The sequence below is a fragment of the Acanthopagrus latus genome, chromosome 6, assembly GCF_904848185.1.
Source record: "Acanthopagrus latus isolate v.2019 chromosome 6, fAcaLat1.1, whole genome shotgun sequence".
Lineage (NCBI taxonomy): Eukaryota > Metazoa > Chordata > Actinopteri > Spariformes > Sparidae > Acanthopagrus > Acanthopagrus latus.
The window spans coordinates 7,197,716-7,216,260 of record NC_051044.1 but is presented as its reverse complement, the minus strand read 5'-3'; the positions used below and the strand labels follow the sequence as shown (position 1 = coordinate 7,216,260).

At 42.2% G+C, this 18,545-nt stretch overlaps 1 protein-coding gene across 13 annotated transcripts in view; it reads right to left on the bottom strand.

Moving 5' to 3' along the window:
* eif4g3a (eukaryotic translation initiation factor 4 gamma, 3a) overlaps positions 1 to 18,058 on the bottom strand; it is a 58,567-nt gene extending 40,509 nt beyond the window's left edge. For 4 of the 13 annotated variants that reach the window (XM_037100190.1, XM_037100189.1, XM_037100199.1 and 1 more), the window contains exons 1-3: positions 17,430 to 18,058; positions 6,869 to 6,941; positions 2,817 to 2,984 (exon numbers count right to left, since the gene is read on the bottom strand). In XM_037100190.1, the coding sequence (XP_036956085.1) occupies positions 2,817 to 2,984; positions 6,869 to 6,941; positions 17,430 to 17,593 (405 nt within the window). In that variant the 5' untranslated portion in view covers positions 17,594 to 18,058. Of the gene's footprint in view, positions 1 to 2,816; positions 2,985 to 6,868; positions 6,942 to 17,413 lie in introns of all 13 variants that reach the window. The other 9 variants (XM_037100187.1, XM_037100191.1, XM_037100192.1 and 6 more) reach the window with 4 other exon arrangements.
* Between the last annotated feature and the right edge of the window lie 487 nt (positions 18,059 to 18,545).

Sequence of the window (18,545 nt, the reverse complement as noted above, 5' to 3'; positions counted from 1 at the left end):
AAAAAAAAAACAGAGACATAGGAAGAAAGTTCATTATAAAACAGACCAGAAACTGTACGGCAAGTCATTTCATTAAGACATTTCACAGTAACAATACACCAGGCATTACAGCATTACTTTGCTTTGGATGTTGCTGGGAGAAAATGTTTTCGATTGGGGTTTATGTTCTGCGCACAGATAATTGGTACCCTCAAGGACTTCAAATCCTGTGTTCCTTTACTCTTCATCTAGTGTGCAGCGGAGCACGGCAGAGGTGGGTTTAAAAAGATCTGCTTACTCTTCCTCAAGCTGCTGCTGGTGCCGCTGTGATAATTTCAGTTTTAGCTGGCTGACAGGACTATCTATAGAAGGAGAGATGAAAGCTGCTTTCGGGTGAGGCAGTGGGCCATTAGGCTATAGCAGTAAAGAGGAAGAGCAAGATTCCTCGGAAGCAGAGTCACATTCTCCCAGAGAGGCTGAGTCACGCAGTCGACATATTTCTGAGTGAGAGCGGCCAGAGATGGCAGCATCACAGCAGTGTCACAGTCTCACAGTGATTCTGTCCTTTTGATAGGGCCGCAACCGATGATCTCTAGATAAATTGATTCAGCATGTAGTCAATAAAACCTAAAAAAAAAAATGTGAAACATGCTCATTTCAATTTCCAAAAGGGCAAAAGTGACGTCTTCAAATGGCTTCTGTTGTCCAACAAACACGTCATTTACCATCATGGCTGATAATGAGTAGCAGCAGCTCTTTACATTTAAGAAACTGGAAAAGCAAATGTTTGACGTTATTACTTAATTCATGGATTATCAAAATATTTGGATTTTTATTTTCTTTCAAGCTCTACGCTTAACCCTCAGTTACCTACACAGGCACCAGCGACTAAAAATAACTATTCTTCTGAAATGTTTAATAACTGTTGAACGACTAATCCTGTCCATATGCTTTGAAAACTCATGTAAAGCCAAGTTTCTCAGCTCAATGAAACCCACCGTTTCTTCCTCTGGGCCAACAGGCAATGGCTGTAGCCAAGCTACCTTTGTTGTTCATGTTTAGGGGATAGTATGATTCCTGTGGGACAAGTCAGTGTCATCTTGCTTCAGTGTCCTCTGTTATGATTTGATAGCCTTTCTTACAACTCTTTAAACTTTTTTGAAAACATCTACATTGTCCGTTAAATAAACGTAGCATTACATCTGTTTCACTGAAAAAGCCGAGGATAATATTATAATAAACGGCTGTAACAAACCTCCTGAATCAGACGATGTGGAACACTTTGTACTGACTGCTAGAATAGGCCAGGAAAAAACTAAATAAATGCAGAGGAGTCAGGGTTGGGTGGTTAAGCTATTAGCCTTTTACAGTTAATCTTCCTTCCCATCAGTCTGGTTTCTATCTGTTGTGTTTTGGTCCTCTGATTTCTTTCATTGCCTTTTATCATCCCCATCACATGCGTAGGGATCTCACTGTAGTTCTAAACAGAGAACACAGTCACTGGGAGATTTCTACCATATATTGAATCAAGGCACAAATTCAGCATCAGCCACCAGCCAAATGCTTGTAAAATATGCAAGCAGCAGGTAGATTTGCCTCACCCACCTGCCAAAGAAACCAATGGTAATTTATTAAGGTCCCGGGAAAATTCATTAGCCATTTGGCTGCTGGACAAATCGTAAACTCTGCACCCTGTATTTAACCCTTACCTAACCGCAACCATCTCAAATACTAAAAATATGAATAATCTTACTTAAATCCGACCTAATGACGGTGCTTCTGCCTTTAACCCTGGTAGTATACAGGATTTTACACCCACACCCCGCTTTTAACGAACTCCCAATCCTGATTAATTATTTCCCACGTTGACTTTTTACAGAGCTTTTACCCAAAGTACCTCAGTCCAAACAGGACAGGCAATGCTTTTAAATGTTTATCTGATGATGCTGAAGCTTTGCAGGGGCCTTTTTTCTGCTTCAGGCTCACAAATCTGACTCGAATATGTAACCATGTGGTCAGTACCACAACCTTACAGCGATAGGATAGGGTGCTGGGCTCAAACCCTCTGCTCCCTTGAGTTTCTTCCAGGTTCTCTGCTTTCCAACATCCACTCTTAAAGCATATCAGCACATTGGTCCATTTGGATTTCAATAAAACAATTGACACATGGCTTACTGCTGCATTATGAAAGTAGTGACAAAAGGGGAAAACAAGAAAATCAAATGTGTAAAAAGTTGATATAGGAAAATGAAAATAATACAGGTTAGGGGTAGGCAATATTTGAAGAACTAATACACTGTTTTTTTTCACAGCATTATCTTTAAGCAGATGTTTTTATTCAAATCTAGACTTAAAGTTAAAAAATGATGCTCTGATTAATATTCTCTTATTTTCTTGAACTTTAATCCCACAAAAAAATGATTTATTGTGTTCAAAGTCTTGCAAAAAATGAAGTTTTACATAGAAAACATAATATCATTCTGTGAAATTCTGCAATGGCGTGATTATACTCAAAAATGACAAATTCCAAGGGTGTCACGATTTCCATTCTAATTACAAAATTGATCTAAATGAGCTTTCAATTCAAATCAAGACCTCCATCTTTTTTTTAAAAAATTGAAAATATAGCTAACAGTTGCTAACAGGGCAGAAAAACATCTGTTGATCTAAGAAATCCAGATGCAATAACGTAACAGTAACACTGTGACCACTGTTCTAATTTATTCTTGTGTTGAACTGTCGCCCAGCCCTAACATAAGTCATAAAGAGCAAGCAGATGAATGGACAGATGGAACATGAATATGCAGAGAGGATGACGGCGGACAGTGACAACTCACCCCTCCACCTGCCTCCCAGCCCTTAGGGTAGCGATATGGGGAAGCTGTGGGTACTGATACCTGAGAGAGCGCCGGGGAGTGGGCATGACCGGGCGGAGTGCCCGCCAAGCTAGGATGTCCCTTTGTGATGTCGTGAGCAGTGTAAGGAGGGCCAGCGTGCCTGGGTACCTGCATCACAGAGAAGAGAAAGGTTAGAATGAGATATTATGTCAGACTGATGCACACAGAAACACTGATGGAGAGTAAGAGGTAACAGCAGAGGCAGGATTCCACAGGTCATTAGTCTACCCTCCTGCTGAGGAATGTAAATTAAGCGCTCAGGCTGGAGGATTAGCCCCTGTATGTGTGCAGAGGTGAAGACTTGTACTGTGCATGGGTGTTGAAGCCTGCTGGGGTTGGCTAAGACTTGGCTTCTATTGTCTGCTGCGCCAAACTACACTGTGCAAGGATGTCCAGGCCTCATATGGCAAAAATGGGTCAAGTAATATTATGATCCCACTGATCTGTGACAGATAGAGTGCACCTGGTACAACAGATACAACTGAGTCATGCTGAACAAGCCTCATCGATATGAAAGGTTTCCAGGTAGGCACCAGCCGCGCAAACATTAACGGGAAAAGAAGAGATTTAACTCGGCTCTCAGCCCGAGTGTGGCAGGATGGGCCTTGGCTGCTGCAGCTGTGGGCTGGCACCACTGCAAGTGCTGCTTGTTGCTGCAGCAGGCCCGAGACACGAGGGAACGAGACAGGATACTGCAGGAGGCAGACACTAAGACAGCCTGCAAGGATGGGCTCTCTCTCTGGAGACCCTTTTCTCTTCCTCTCTACACAACCTGACCATTAAGAACTGAAAAAAGCAGAGCTAACAATTTAAAAGCTAACATCTATAAATTGGATTATGTTTAAATCTACCCGGTACAACAGGGACTATTCTGTACAGCTTCTATAGTACCAATCCCCTCCGCATCTCTCCATCTTCTCTGTGTGGCCCACTTCCCTCAGATGACCTCGGATAAAGCAACTAATCTAACTGCTGTTGCCAGGGGAGGGGCCTGCTCTGCTTCAGGCGAGTGACTGATTCTGAGGACATACAGAGTGATGGGATGGGGGATGGGAGGCAAGCGGCTGTATAGGAGCTGTACATGGGGCGGAGAATTAAGGGGGGGGGGGGAGGGACGTCCATTGTACAGAACAAATATTTCATACCATCGGCACAGTTTATTTCCACCAGTGTCATCATTGTTACAGCCTGACGCCTTTCAGAGCTCGAAAATCTCATACAAGCGGCAGTGATTCCAGTTCTGTTGTGTTACAGCAGATAAATAAGGGCACAGCTTCAAAACAGTGACTATTCTTGACCGTACCTCCGCTTTTCAGAAATGTTTTCATCACCGCGAACATCATCTTTGCGGTGTCAAATAATCAACGAAGCAATTCTAAGGTATAATATAAAGCAGTCTCACTCAGCACCACACTGTATCCATTTTGTCAGCTTAGTTCATTCAGTGTGAGAAAAATCAATAAAATGTGACACGATAAAGGAAATCAATATTCCCATCTCCTAATTTCTACAATAAACACTCCTTTACAAGATGCGCAACAGTGAACAAAGAGCTATCTGTGCTTTTAATGGGAGGATTGTCACTATCAGTATCTTACAAAGTCTACAAACAGCCTCTCATAAATCCATGCCCTGCAGGTAAATGAACATTAGACTTATCAGAGGAGAGACCCAGCACGGTGCAGCAGAGCAGCATGGATCGCTGTACAACATCACGTCCACTTGGAAAGGGTGATAGTCAGGACAAGACCCACAGAGGAAGGGAGGATGCCAATTGCGGTTTTGTTTTTGTCTTCAGAGAGATGCAGTAGGTGTGGCTGGTCACTGCTAACCAGACAATAAAGGGCCTCTAAGTTCAGCCAAGGACAGAAAATTATTCTATTTTTAATTTTCTGAGACTAAATATAATTGTCTAATTCTCCTAACTCACGTGTTTTTGCCCTGAGAAGGTTCAAATAAAAACACCGGGAATTATGTGAATAATGACAGAGGGATAATAAGATAGGGAAGGGAATACTAATTAACTCCTGAAGGACACAGTGAATGGTAAAGGTCCCCTGAGGTGACACATTTCCACAGCAGGCTTCTTGTGGTCAGATCTCAGCACAATGTCTTAACAAGCGTGCCTTCTCCTTGAGGTGATAGAAAAAAAAAAAAAGCCACAAACAGATGTTTTACTGGGCCTGTAAAAGCTATTCAAACCTCTTGCAGAGATTTGTTTACACATTCCAGATAAAGTGTTTAGCAAGAAAAAAAATCCTAGTTACTGTGACACAATGTGTTAAAAATATAAAAATGTAAGGAGGACTGAGCACTTTGAAAAGGACAGTTTCCTTGCCTGGTAGCAAACCACTGTGCCATATTTGAGCTCTACATACATTCAGCTGCCAGTTTATTGGATAAACTTGATGGTTATACTGTACGCAGGACGAAACAGGTGAATTTTTCCCATACTGAACTTAAAAATAGCAGGATATTCACTTCTTGTGTTTAGATTTTTGGGGTGTATTTTTTTCCCCCAAATGTCCCCATTTGTAGGGCTGATAAAGGAATAAAGGAATTCTGATTTACAATCAGTAAGCGGACATATTTTGGCACGTAGAGCCGATTATAATGGATATAATGTTCTGACTGAGCTGTTTCTATTATTTTGTCAACCCTAGTTTTTATCAAAGATGACAGACTAAATCTTAGTGACAACTCTCAGTATCTTCATCAGAGAAGAAGTTCAACAAGCCTCCAAAAAACAACCATAAAGCTGAATCAACACCCCTCTAACAACACTTCATTGTAGCCAGGTGTACCTAACTATCTGGCAACCGATGGCTGAATATTTTCAGTGCAGTCATGGTTAAAGTGTACGCAACTACATCAGTGTTTCCTCTCTAACTCTTGTGGCCGAGAGGCTTTGTCCACACATACAGATATTTTTTTTAAATAGATATTTGTCCATACCACAAAATATTTCTGTAGTATAGTCTAGGATTTGTCAAACGTGAGAGAATATTATGATCATTCATCGTAAACTTATTTTATAAAAATCAAACAATCCATTAAGTTGAGTTGAAAAGTTGGAATTCGTACTAGCAGAACAACTCGCACCTAAGGGAAATCTGTAGTTTGCTGTTGTCGTTTTAAGAGCTCAGTACATAAAGCAACCATGGGCGTCCTAGAATTCACGTGATGTTATCATTTCCCAAATACCCAGTTTGGCCTCAGACACACCTAACCGACATTACTGAAGTAGCAGCAATGAAGGCCGACTGCTGCGTTGCCTAAGGGACACAGGTACCCGGCCAAAAAAGATACACGTCGACACACCGCAAGCCGCCAATCGCAAAACCATCAGGTGGCATTAGTCTGTATTCGTCTTTTCACAAGGCAGACTGGAAGATATATAAACAATTGTCATGATAAAAGCAGCGTTTGCCTTTCATTTTAACACACACTACTAATTTAGTCACATTTTATAGAGCATATCTGATAGAAAGTTGCAAATGGCACGGCCCAAGACGCGTAGGCGAAAAATGAGAAACTACACTAAACGGGTGAAATCGAGGGTAGAAAATACTCTTTTGCGTTTTATATTTTCGTGCACTACTTTGCTAATCTCGGTAGCCAATAAGAGTGCTTTCCGTCTCCGATGGGCTCTGCCGCCAATTCTACTTGCTCAGCCAGGTTAAAAACAACTCACCGCTGACCCGACATTAGTCGTAACTGACCATGAGCCTGGTGCGTCTGAGTCCTTACATTCACACAAATACACACAAACCAGGGTTTTTGTTTGTTTGTTTGTTTTTTAAATCTGCCATTTAGGACAAATTTTTAAAAAAAAGCTCTATGCGTGAATAAGAGGCCAAAACAGAATCTTTACTCTACAAAATATCTGCATACTTGTGAATAAGGCCTTTTGTGTGTTTTTATCTGGGGTGGGGTTTTTCTGCATATGCACTGCGGTATACAGGTGGGTTTATGTATGTGCAGTGACTCACGCTGTATACTGCAGCGACTCCAGGCTGTGTGGGGAAGATTCGGTCGTCCAGTGATGGCTGAACCCGTGGGATTCTAAAAGAAGTGTGTTGAGGAAAACTCTAAAGAGACCAGCAGATCAAAGAAGGTTCAAGCTAGATAACAGTGTGTCTACTCAACAGGTAAGATTCCTGTCATATTTCAGGTATATTTATGTAAGAGACGTGGTTAAGTCTAAATATTACTGTCTGAACCACATGAAGACTCTTAATTTAGTATGTATTTCCTGCATCAGCATACACTGACAGCTCTGCTTAAATTACTTCCTTCAGCACTGTTTTTATGTAATACTTTTAGCTGCTTCAGATCTAAAGGGCTTTCCTCAAACCCCACTGGCTCGCATAGTTTGATTTCAAGGATCCCCTTAACCGCTCACCCCTCCCAAAATGCCCCATCTCTGAGAGTACACTATGTACCTTCTGCTTTTTGCAAGTGTTAAAGGGAAAAGCTGAAATGGATTACCGGACCGTTTCAGGCGAGGGGACAGACAGAGCAGATTAGGCGACTGCAAAGGAATAATAAAAAGCATAAACTTTGTTGAATATTATTTCTCCTTTTCTGATGCTCAAGGTAGAAAAATAAGTCCAGCAAAACCCTCGTGTCACAACACTAAAAACAGTCGAGGCTTTAGGAGCGCTTAGCGTTGTTTAAACAGATGATAACTTTCTTCAAGGCCTCCAAAACATGTAATAATGAGATTCACTCTGGAGACAACACTCAGATGTTCAAGGAGACAAAGAGGGAATGTGTATTCACCACATAAAAGAGGGAAGCCCTGTGGTTAGTAACCTGCTCAGGCAGTTGTCTGTGACAGACAGACTCACACACTGCTGGTCACATGGTTTATGGGAAACCGAACGTCTGGCTTTCTTCCTTTCACCCAAATCACGCCTCCCTTTCCCCCTTAGGGCTGGGTTATACAAGATAAGAAGTATTTCATTTGGTGCATTGTCCGACCACGCTGGAAATCAGGAATATTTATAGTGAATGGCAACGCTGTGATTGAGAGAGGAGGTGTTTAAAAAAACAAAAAAAAAGGATATGCAGAAAACAGTCTCTCCTGGGAGACATTTATAGTGTTGTCACATGAAAAGTGCCACAAATAGGTGTGTAACAGAGAAGAAAAGCGCTGAGAGAAGTGCAAGCAAACCAGCGGACGTTCTCATGGCATGAAGAGAAACAGCCGGAAGTTATACGACCATCCAACAAGCAATCCTGACGGAGCAAACTGCCCCCTAAAACCCTCTCCCTTCACTCTGCTCTTGCCTGCGGGGGCCCTCATCTCTCCTGGCCCCCTGCCAGCAGCGCTACTCGTAACCGACAAACACGAGAGGGAGATAAGGAAAGAAAAGAATCATTTAAGAAGGGGGCTGCGATTCAAGAAGCAGAAGCGCAGCAGGAAACATCATCGGTTTCATTGTCGGGGAATTTGGAAAAACAACACGCCTTCCACCACACACACACAATCACATACAGAAATTAGGAGTAATTAGAGGCTCAGTCTCTTCTCACTGACCTGATAGTCTAGGTGAGGAGAGCACAATTAAACTGTGCTCTGGGCTACACATTATTTGCAATTTTTATCTGTTGTTATGATGCGCCCAGAGTACCAGAAAGACCGAAAAACATCCACTGAAAGAGGATTCGCAGATTATCTTTCATGATTTGAAAAGTCTTGATGTGGCACATTCAATGCCACAAATCACGGAATAGGTGTAGAAATGTGTAGTAAAAATAGCTCGCAAATACTTCTTGACCCAGGCCTGATAGGTGACAGACAGAGAACGATACAGGCAACCTGATCCGTCTGCTCTACATGACCACTGGCTGGCCGGGATGTCAGGGACTGTAAACAGAAGGAAGGCGGGCAGCAAGATGTTCATCGGTTACGACAGGGTTCAACCTGCTGGATGACATATTCCAGGGATTTTGGCAGAGACCTGATCTTCTTACAACTACAAGAGATTAATGTATTGGTCGGCCGTGGTGTGTACATCAGCCGATTTTGTGGCTATGACAGATGAAAACAGAGTTTTATTTGAGTCTCCATCCATTTATTCTGGCAATATGATGCACTTTCACCACTTGAATTGATTGACTTTCTGGTAGTAAAGATATGCCAATGCTCTGACACCGGTATGAACGTTGATGCAGTCATTTTCAGGCGATCACTCTGGGAAACCAAACTGTCCTGAGGTAAAACATCATCAATGGGTACATCCCCAGCCTCTTAAACTACATCCACTTCTCCTTGTGTCTCAGTCCCTCCCACAGAGTATGCATGAGAGACACAAAGAAATCATGCGAAGAGAGAAGAAACAAGGAAATGTGGTTTAAGAGTAATGAGACGTCCACCATCTCATTCAAATGGGCCACATTTGGGGGTGGAGTATTTATACGTCCCGGTGTGCAGCTAAAAGTCTTCAGGAAAGGCTGCTTTTGTATTTCATCGTTCATGGCTCTCTCCTCGCTCATCGGAGCAGATATAAGAGCTCTGGGAATGATTGCAACATGGTGGACCAGAATGACTTCTGGTTCCAGCCAGGTTTTGAAAAGAGGAATACTCTGGATGTACCCGACGTCGATCCCTCCACATGGGTGGTCAGGTAACCAGATGGTTGCAGACACTTTTCAGTCAATCCTTAGTGCACGTATCAGGAACAACCATGAAAGTGGCCGACCGCACTAATTAGACATTAGTCATTAGTTTTGATTGCCATTAATTTTCTGCTTCAGGAGAGAGCACAATGTCAACTTAGAGGCTTACAACAGGGACACTGCTTCAGGGAATAAGAGTGTCAGTGTGGCTGAAATATTACATGCAACATCCAAGTGAACAAAATTACACCAATGGTGAGTGATTCACATTTGACCTTCACTGAGACTGAGGAGAAATGCAATGAGTGTGCAGATGAGGGAGGACTGAGGGTGTATAATCCTACATGAACGGTACCTCAAGGATGCCGAATATTGAAAAGGCAAAGGACATTTGAAGACAGGGATTAGAGATTTCTTACGACAACTCAGCACATCAGGGCTGCAACAAAATATCATTTTTAATTAGGGCACATGCACCCAAACATCTGTTAAGTCACCCAAACATGTTCATTGGTCGCATCGTTACACCTGATAGTCAACATGTCACATGTCAAAAGCAGCAAATCCTTACATTTGACAAGCTGGGACAAGCAAATGACACATCTTTTGATTAGTCGACTAATCGTTGCAGCTCCAGCGCACATGTCAAAGTTAACGTATACGTTTTGAAAAGCAGCACACATTTCAAACAGGGTTCCCATCTTCTGCCACAGCCCACAACGAGCCAATGCTGATCATTCTTCTTTGCAAAGTAGCTTCAGCCACTGCCCCTTGACCTTTAACCCCAACACTGCCCTGTAAGCCACATTTAGGAGGAAAAGCTTCTGCGGCTCGTGCTTCATCATTAGCTTACTGTAAAGCCATTAAGTGCCAAGTGGGTGAGGAAAGGGAAGGCAGGGAGAAACACGGCCTTACAAGTAAAAAGCAGGGGTATGATGCAGCTCAATAAACTGCAATCTGAATAAATTAATGAATCACAGCTGTGTGGTTAGCAGCCTCACCCTTGAATAAATCACAGGACATACATAAGAAAAAGGGAGGCGAGAGAGGGCCAAGCGAGTGAGAGGTGAGCCTTGTAGGCAAACATCACCTAAATCAAACAGTAATAGTTGATCTTCTGTACAGCAGCAACAAAATCTTTTTGTCACTTGACAAACGTGGCCTACGTCTCTTTTGAATGACACAGGCTACCTGTAAATCTCAGTGCAGTGGGTTCAGTGTGGAGGCACAGGAAGTGAGTGGAGACGGTCCAGATGGTCCAGACAGAAACCCTCCTTCTCCCTGCTGGCCCAATGACCACTCTAACACACACACATACACACACACACACACACACACACACACACAGTTGGATAATAGCAGAGCTTACAAAAGCTCTCACTGACTGCCTGCTGTTGCTGCTCTTTCACTGCAGTATGAACGATAGGTGACAGGTTAGTGGATTCACCTCAAACGAGTTGAATCTTCAGCAACAACGGTTTCTGGTTTATGCCAACAAGAAGGAGGCAGATGTATATTATAAAGTAAATACAGAATATGCTTAGCAATTTGTAAATAATATTACCTCTATACTTTCTTACAAAACTGTATAAATAGTTAACGAAGCTTCCATGTTTAAACCTGCTTTCTCTTTGGCAACTCCACTGGTTTCAAAAAGAAGCCAGATTGTATTTAAGCTTATGAGAAAATTACCCTATATCTCACATGATTTACTACCTCAGTAAATAGTTTCTAAATTAGTTTATGAACTCAATCTCTAGTCTCAAGTCTTCTTCCTTACAGAATGATATTCAAATTGAAAATGATGGTCCCACTGACAGTAATATTGATGATGAAGCAGGGTATGCTTTAGAGTGTGGCTGCATTGTGACTGTCAAGTTGCGACTACATCGTGTCCTCTGATTTGGAGTCAGATCCAATCAGGATATCCTCCGTAGCTCCACCCTCTAGTTCAACTTTGGACACTTCCATCACAAAACTATAATTTCATCTATGACCATCAAAATCTAATCGGTTTATCCTGTCAGTCAGAGTGAATGTTTTTTGCCCAATTTGAAGAAATTCCCTTCCCTGTTTCTGAGATATGGCGTTTACAAGAATAGGATGGACAACCCAAAAATATAATGCCTCTGACCACAAAGAAATACAAAATGGCGCCGGCCACAATGCCGTGCTTAAGGCTTCAAAACACTTATATCGATCATGATGGGTGTAAGCTTAGCAAATACACATTCAAGTTCATTTGGTTTAACTTCCTAAAATTAATCTGCTCGTGATGACATGATGATGAGTGACAGAAGACACATCACTGAAGTCTGAGATGATTACACATGTTCATTACACGTGGCTGTACATCAAAAACTTCCTCTATTTGTCAGAAAGCTGGACTTAATAGTTTATAATCTGCTGGTGTCATTCTGGGAAATTATGGTCTAAATGTCCAAACTTTGTATGAGAATTTACAACTGCATGTCTACAGGGTCTATTTGTTGGAGGGTGAAACTCCACCAGCAGCCGTAATACTGCAGAGTCTGTTTTGCATCTCTGACACACTGCCAAGGTGTTTTTTAAAAAAAGAAGTGAAAATACTTCCTGTTATTTAGTCAGTAACCACAGTGGATGTAACCCTTGTCCTCATATTGCAGTGACAGCCATCTTCTGTTAAACGCAAGACTTAAGAAAACATTAATTAGTCTGATGACTTAAGACTCGTGTTGTTGAATTGTGCGAGTCAGACACAGGTGATAAACTATATGAGCCAAATTGCTCTGACCGAGAACTGAAGCGTTTTCTGGGAGACCCTGCGGCGGAAGCAGAAACACAGGCCAACAGTCAGAAGGAGCAGCCAGGAATACGCCATCATGAGGTCACTGACTTGTGTTTGAAACAGCAGCAGAACTGAACCACTAGTCCTAACAAGGGTAACTGACCCAGCTGACAAATAGAAGCCAACAGTGCCAACAAACAGAGCCCAATCACTCGAGGCAAAGTTTTCCCATGAAATGTTGAGTCTTACATATCATCCTCTGAATAAAAAGACTTCTGATATGCGTGACAACAGATGACTGAAACCAATAACCAACTCCAGGCCTGCCACTATAATTGCGTTATCGACTTATCTTACACGTCTTATCGGCTTATCAATGTATGTACATGACCTAAATGTTGCCCGCTGTGTTAATTTGCATGGAATCTACGAGAATGATGATTGTGATTATGATGAGCATTTGTTCGCATTCATTGTTTTGATTGTATGGTTTTGTATATTTATGTTGTTTTTTGTTTGCTTTATTCATATAGGATATAGTTTTCTTTATAAGTTTGTATTATCAACTTATTTTTAATGTAAAAGTTATCTTCCGGAGTTTTTCCCTTTACTAAACTGCATAGTGCACCTTTAATAAGTGTACACATTTCCAATGTCTGACTATTAAGAACTAAAGAACTAAAAGTCCATTGCTCTCTGAAAGGGTGTATTCATAATATGTTTTTATATCATCATTATGACAGCGCCATAAAGTGACAGTCATTTTGTTTATTGCAGTTATTTCCTGGACAATAAATCATCCAACAAAATGTAGTAGCACTAGTTATAGAAAGGATGGGACAATAAATGATTCTATAATAGATCACTATATAAAACACTCTATGAAATGACTGTGGTTCATTTCTTATTGTAGAGATAATTGTGAGTGTCACATGAATGACATGAAAAAGCTGTCTAGCTTTGAATTACCTGAGCCTGTCCCCATGGCTGAAGACATGACTTGCGCGTAGATATTTTTGTGTAATTCTACTTTTTATTTTTCAACGTATTAAGAATATTTTGATAATCATTGTTATAATTTCGTGAATAGCGATTATGTTGGACAAGATGATCAGGACATGAAATGTTCAAGTTTCCTGCTTAAGCAGCAGTAAGCAGCCTCACCAACACCAGAAAGAACAAGGGAAGAATGACAACTGACAGAATCGGTTGCTAAACCATCTCTAGCTGAAGTGGCAGGGTGTGTAATAGTAAATTATATATTGCATCTACATTTATAGGGCAAAGCATACATTTTTGCAAGGTTGTAACATTACTTGCTGACAAGAGTGTGTAAATGTTCTCAACTGCACCATCGACTTCAGAGCCTCACAGCGTGGGTGGGATGGCTCTCAAAACACAGAGTTCATTGTAAATATCGAGTATTGTAAGAACAGCTGACAGCAATATGAGCATAAGCAGAAGATGGCAGTTTTCAACAGTTACTGTTAGTATTTGGAAAGCTTTATCTAGCCTCATTCAACATCGAAAAAAAAACCCAAAACGATCCACATTGATGTGACTTCAGATAAAGAAACACTGGGAGATCACTGACGGTGTGCAGAATGTCTTCTTCAACAGGCCACTCCCTCTCTGGAAAGAACAGTTCTGCATGCTGGCTCATAACGACTCAGCAGTTTATTTATAACATCTCACAGTGAGTATGCTCATGAGAATATCTTCTCATGCAGGCTGCACACACCTGTCCTGAAATACATGACTACTGTGCTGTGTGACCTGCCAGCTGGGCACACACGATATGTCGTAACTGCACATCTTTCTCACAGGTTACGTTAAACTTTGCTGCTCTTTATTGGCAAATGCTGTCATCCTTTTGTCCACACAGAAACATGAGGACAAAGAATTTTTTTTTTAAAAACGTGTGAACTTGAGAAGGAGAAAAAAGCAGTTGGCTTCTTCGAAGAGAGATGAAAGTACTGTACCATGAAAGCGAAGGGGATTGGAGGGGGGTGCCCGGGGAGATGAGAAGGGGGAAAAAGGGGAGAAGCCCCCTTAGTTTTCTCAGCTGGGCCAGCAGTGGGGTGAGGTGAGCCGTGGGGGGATGGAAGGAAATGAGGGAGGGCTGAGGCAGGCTGGGTGACCTGGGCCTTTGTTGGCAGATGGTGGGAAGCGCCACCTTGGCCTCTCGCTCTGAATGCTAAGCAGCGCTGCCATTGTCTGACAAGTGCAGCAGCAGACGCATGCGCTGGGTGTTTCTCTGGCAACCAGGAACAGAAACAAACTGCACCCGCCCCCCCCCCAGCACTGCACACACACATGCACACACAGGGGCTCAGAAAAGCAGGGTGGTGAGGACTTGACAAAAGCACACGCCAACATCCTGCAAGTGGGAATTCCCATACAGCAGCAGCCAAGGCCAGACGTCTGTAACATGCTCCCACACTCCTGACCTCTGAGATCTAGAGAGAGTGAGAGGTCAGACAAGTGGCGACACTCGGAGGGTCTGTCGTCATATAGATGTGAAAAAGCAGTGCAGTGCCGTCTAAAACTGGGTCCAGGGAGCATCAGGGGCGTGCTGGAAATCACTCAGAGGTCCCAGGACAAAGCAAACTGGTGTCATTTTCCTGCAAATTCACTCATTTGATGTCGGAACAATTTATCCTTTCTGTTAACTCCCACCTACTGCTCAGATGGGTTATGTAACGCAAGAAAAAAAAAAAAAATCACATTTTATTATAGTGCGAGAAGACATTAAAAAATGTAAAAGTCAGTAAAATCCAATTTAATTCAACAGCACCAAACTATAAACTCCACATTACCAGTTGAAACAACTTCTCTTCAGCGCGCCTTCAACAACAAAAATGATAAAAGTAAACTCCATGAAAGCAGGTGTTAGTGAGCAGCTGCTGCGCTGGACTGAATTAATAAATTAGCATTGGATGAGTGTTTCGTGCCTCATATTCCAGGTCAATCACATACAACTTACTGACAGTTTTGGATTGAATTTAATTGACCAGGTGTCCATGGTATTATCACCAACTGCCTAAAAACACTAATAACCAACCAGGCTGGTTCTACACTCTTTAAAAAAGGTGCACTATGTAGTGTTGGGGAAGAAATATTAATCAGAATAGAACATTTTTGAACGCCTAAATAAATAAATTAACTCCCTGTCTCCATTTTCATGACTTAATAAACTGATTTAAATAAACTGACCCATAAAGAACATCACAACTTAATGCTTTGCTTATATTTGGCGGATAATGCCACCTTTCTAGCTTCAAACAGTGTTCTTTCATTGTTCAGTTACAGAAAAGATAAATATTTCTGCATCCGTATTATTACCTCATTAAAATTCTGGGTTGCTGGTCCAAAATGACATAGTGCCCCTTTCACAACATCTACAATCTATAGCAAAAAAAATGTGTCTATGTGGTTACCATCATCTCTTCTATATTGCTGTCTGCCACAGGCTTGTCACTGTTCATTTAACAGGCAACCATGAACTCCAACATGAGTGGATCAATAGCTACAACTTCATCACTTGAGTCAATGTTGAATTAAAGCAAAAGTCATCACAAGAAACCAAAAAAAAAAAAAATACATGTGATGCCTCTTGCCAATTCAAACCGTTGTTATGTTTTCCTATCGCTTAAAGAAAACATCGATTGAGTAAACGGGGAGGGTGTAGTTCTGTATTCAACATGTAGTCATGATCATACAGCTAAAAGTAGGTTAAGCAAATTCAACAGCCATTTCACAAGCCTGGAGAGTCAAAAGAGGACATGGCACAAGAGATTAAGAGATCACTATCATTCTCTGCTGCGTTCAATTTACCCATGTAACTCAGAGACAAACTCAAAAAGATTACAACACAACACACAGCGAGTGGGAGAGGCTTCCACACCGCCACCTGCCATAAGCAGCTACTTACTGCCCCTAACAGATGTCAGAAACGCGGGTCGGCTGTGATGATCGTGGGTGGCAGGATATCAGGTTGAGACATCACACCCCAAAGCTGAGCCACAACGGAGGCTGTCAGATCACAAAAGACACATCTCTGTGCCACTGGCAGACAGTAGATGTCAACTTAATCCTCTGTCTCACAATACTGCCACCATGCTGTAAATAAAACAGGAGGTGACATAACCACTGTGACTTCACTCCACCAAAAGTAGGGTAGAGTAATACTGGCCTGTTCTGTGTTTACTCAGGGATAAATTAAAATTAAAATAAAAAAAAATAAAAATAAAAAGAAGGTATATTTAGGGCCATGACAGTGCAAGACAAAGGCTGATGAGACATAACTGGAGTCATAAACCATAATTTTTGCGGTGAAATGTGTATATATGCTTTGACATCGTTCATATCAAGCTGTAAGTCACGGCTGGCTTCTTTCCCACAGCCAGTTTCTGCATGCTGTCATCCTGAGAGCTCACCGGCCCAACCAGGCACTGACAGGCCTGTCAAGGTGCACAGCGAACACCCACCCCCCTGTTTTCAAAAGCTGGCTAATGCGATGCGAAATTGGACAGGAGGTGCAATTCCCACAGACCCCAGGCCTTGCAACCGCTAACATTAGCCCCATTATTAAGCCACAGGTCGTAGCCCTGAAAATGGACGAGGGCTTTACTGCTCTGCGACGTCGCACACACCGACTTGTGCACTTGCTAGCTGGCTGCTGGATCAGCAACTAGGCTAATGCACCTTGCTAGCAAGCAAAGATAACTGAACAAAGCCGGTAACCGGTGCGGGGAGCCTGATAGCTCGCCGGTAACTTAGAATTAATACACCAAATAATGTCAGCTCACTTCTCAGTAATGTGTAACGCCAACACACTCACATGCAAGCTATGTTTAATCACAAATATGATTAGAGGCGGCAGTGTGCGGCGAACTCTGGAAAATGAGACTGACATTTCCGTTAGCTTTGACAACCGGCTTGATAAGCTAATGTTAGCATACTTAGCTAGCTAATTGTCCCCTCCCCTCCCAGCTCCTTCCAAACGAAACCATCATCTCCGCATCCAACCTATATTATCTATCACCGACACAACAACAAACGTGCTCTACTGTCACAATGGAGATTAAAATGCACATTTAATAAAAATAAAAAATAAAAAAGGAAGAAGAAGATATGTTACCCAAGTCAAAGGATACTGAGGTTGTGGTACGGCGCCGGGCTGAGGAGCTGTTGGGGCTCCCGGCGGCAGAGACACGGAGGTCAGGGTAGCCCGCAGTTGGCTCGACGGAGAGGGGCCACTTCCAGGTCCGCTAACTGCGACAGTGGCGGGTTTGGGGACCACTTTCGGTGGCAAACTCATCGCAAAAAAATCAACAAATAAAAACAATACCTTAATAAATACTGATACAAACAACGCCTAGCTCGCATGCATTAGAGCGAGCGTAGCAGATTCTTGAAGCAGGCCCCAAATCCCTTTAACGAACTGGGATAACGAAGCTCGAATAGCAACACAAACGTCTTTTTTTTTCATGGAAAGTCGCTGTTCGGATCAGCGGTGCTATTCATGGGGACGGTGGGAGGTTAGCCTCCCTCGCCCGTCCGGAACCTCTGCGGATCCGGCTCGGTTCGTTTCTTTCAAAAAAAAAAACCGATCGCCTCGATCTTCAGCCTCCCTCGGCGATCTACCTTTTCTTCTCGACAAGTGTGTTTTCTATCATTTTTTCCTCACAGAGATGAGAGACTTCGCCAACATGGCGTTGCGGCCGCTTCCAGCAGTCCGGGCAGGACAGATGATTCGGCAATTCTCGGCCAGTTACGGCTTCGCTCGGCTAATCAACTAACCTACTATCAAACACAGATACGGTGCATGGCCCGTGTTTCCTTGTGCCTACCACACAGTTTTTTCTTTTAAATTTTATTTATTTATTTATTATTTTATTTAAATTATGTGGTTTTACAGTCTTCAATTTAACCAACGATATTAAACCAGAATATTAAAAAAAATAATTTAAAAAAATTGCAAAAAATAATATACACTTAATTATAAAAAGCTGCACAAATGTTTGTAGTAATTTAAGTTTCTGCACGGCAAAAAAAAAAAATAAAAATAAAAAAATAAATAAAAAATCTTAACATCCAGTATTCCGCTTTATAAGGCACAGTATCGATAAGGCTCCGTCCTCTGCACCAGCAGCAGGACTTCAACATGGACTCGTGTGTTATTAGCGCCACCTAGCGTTCACCTGGCTGCCTCGCATCGGACACGCACTACTCAAAATGAGTTAGGGATATTTTAGTGTTTCCTTTGATTG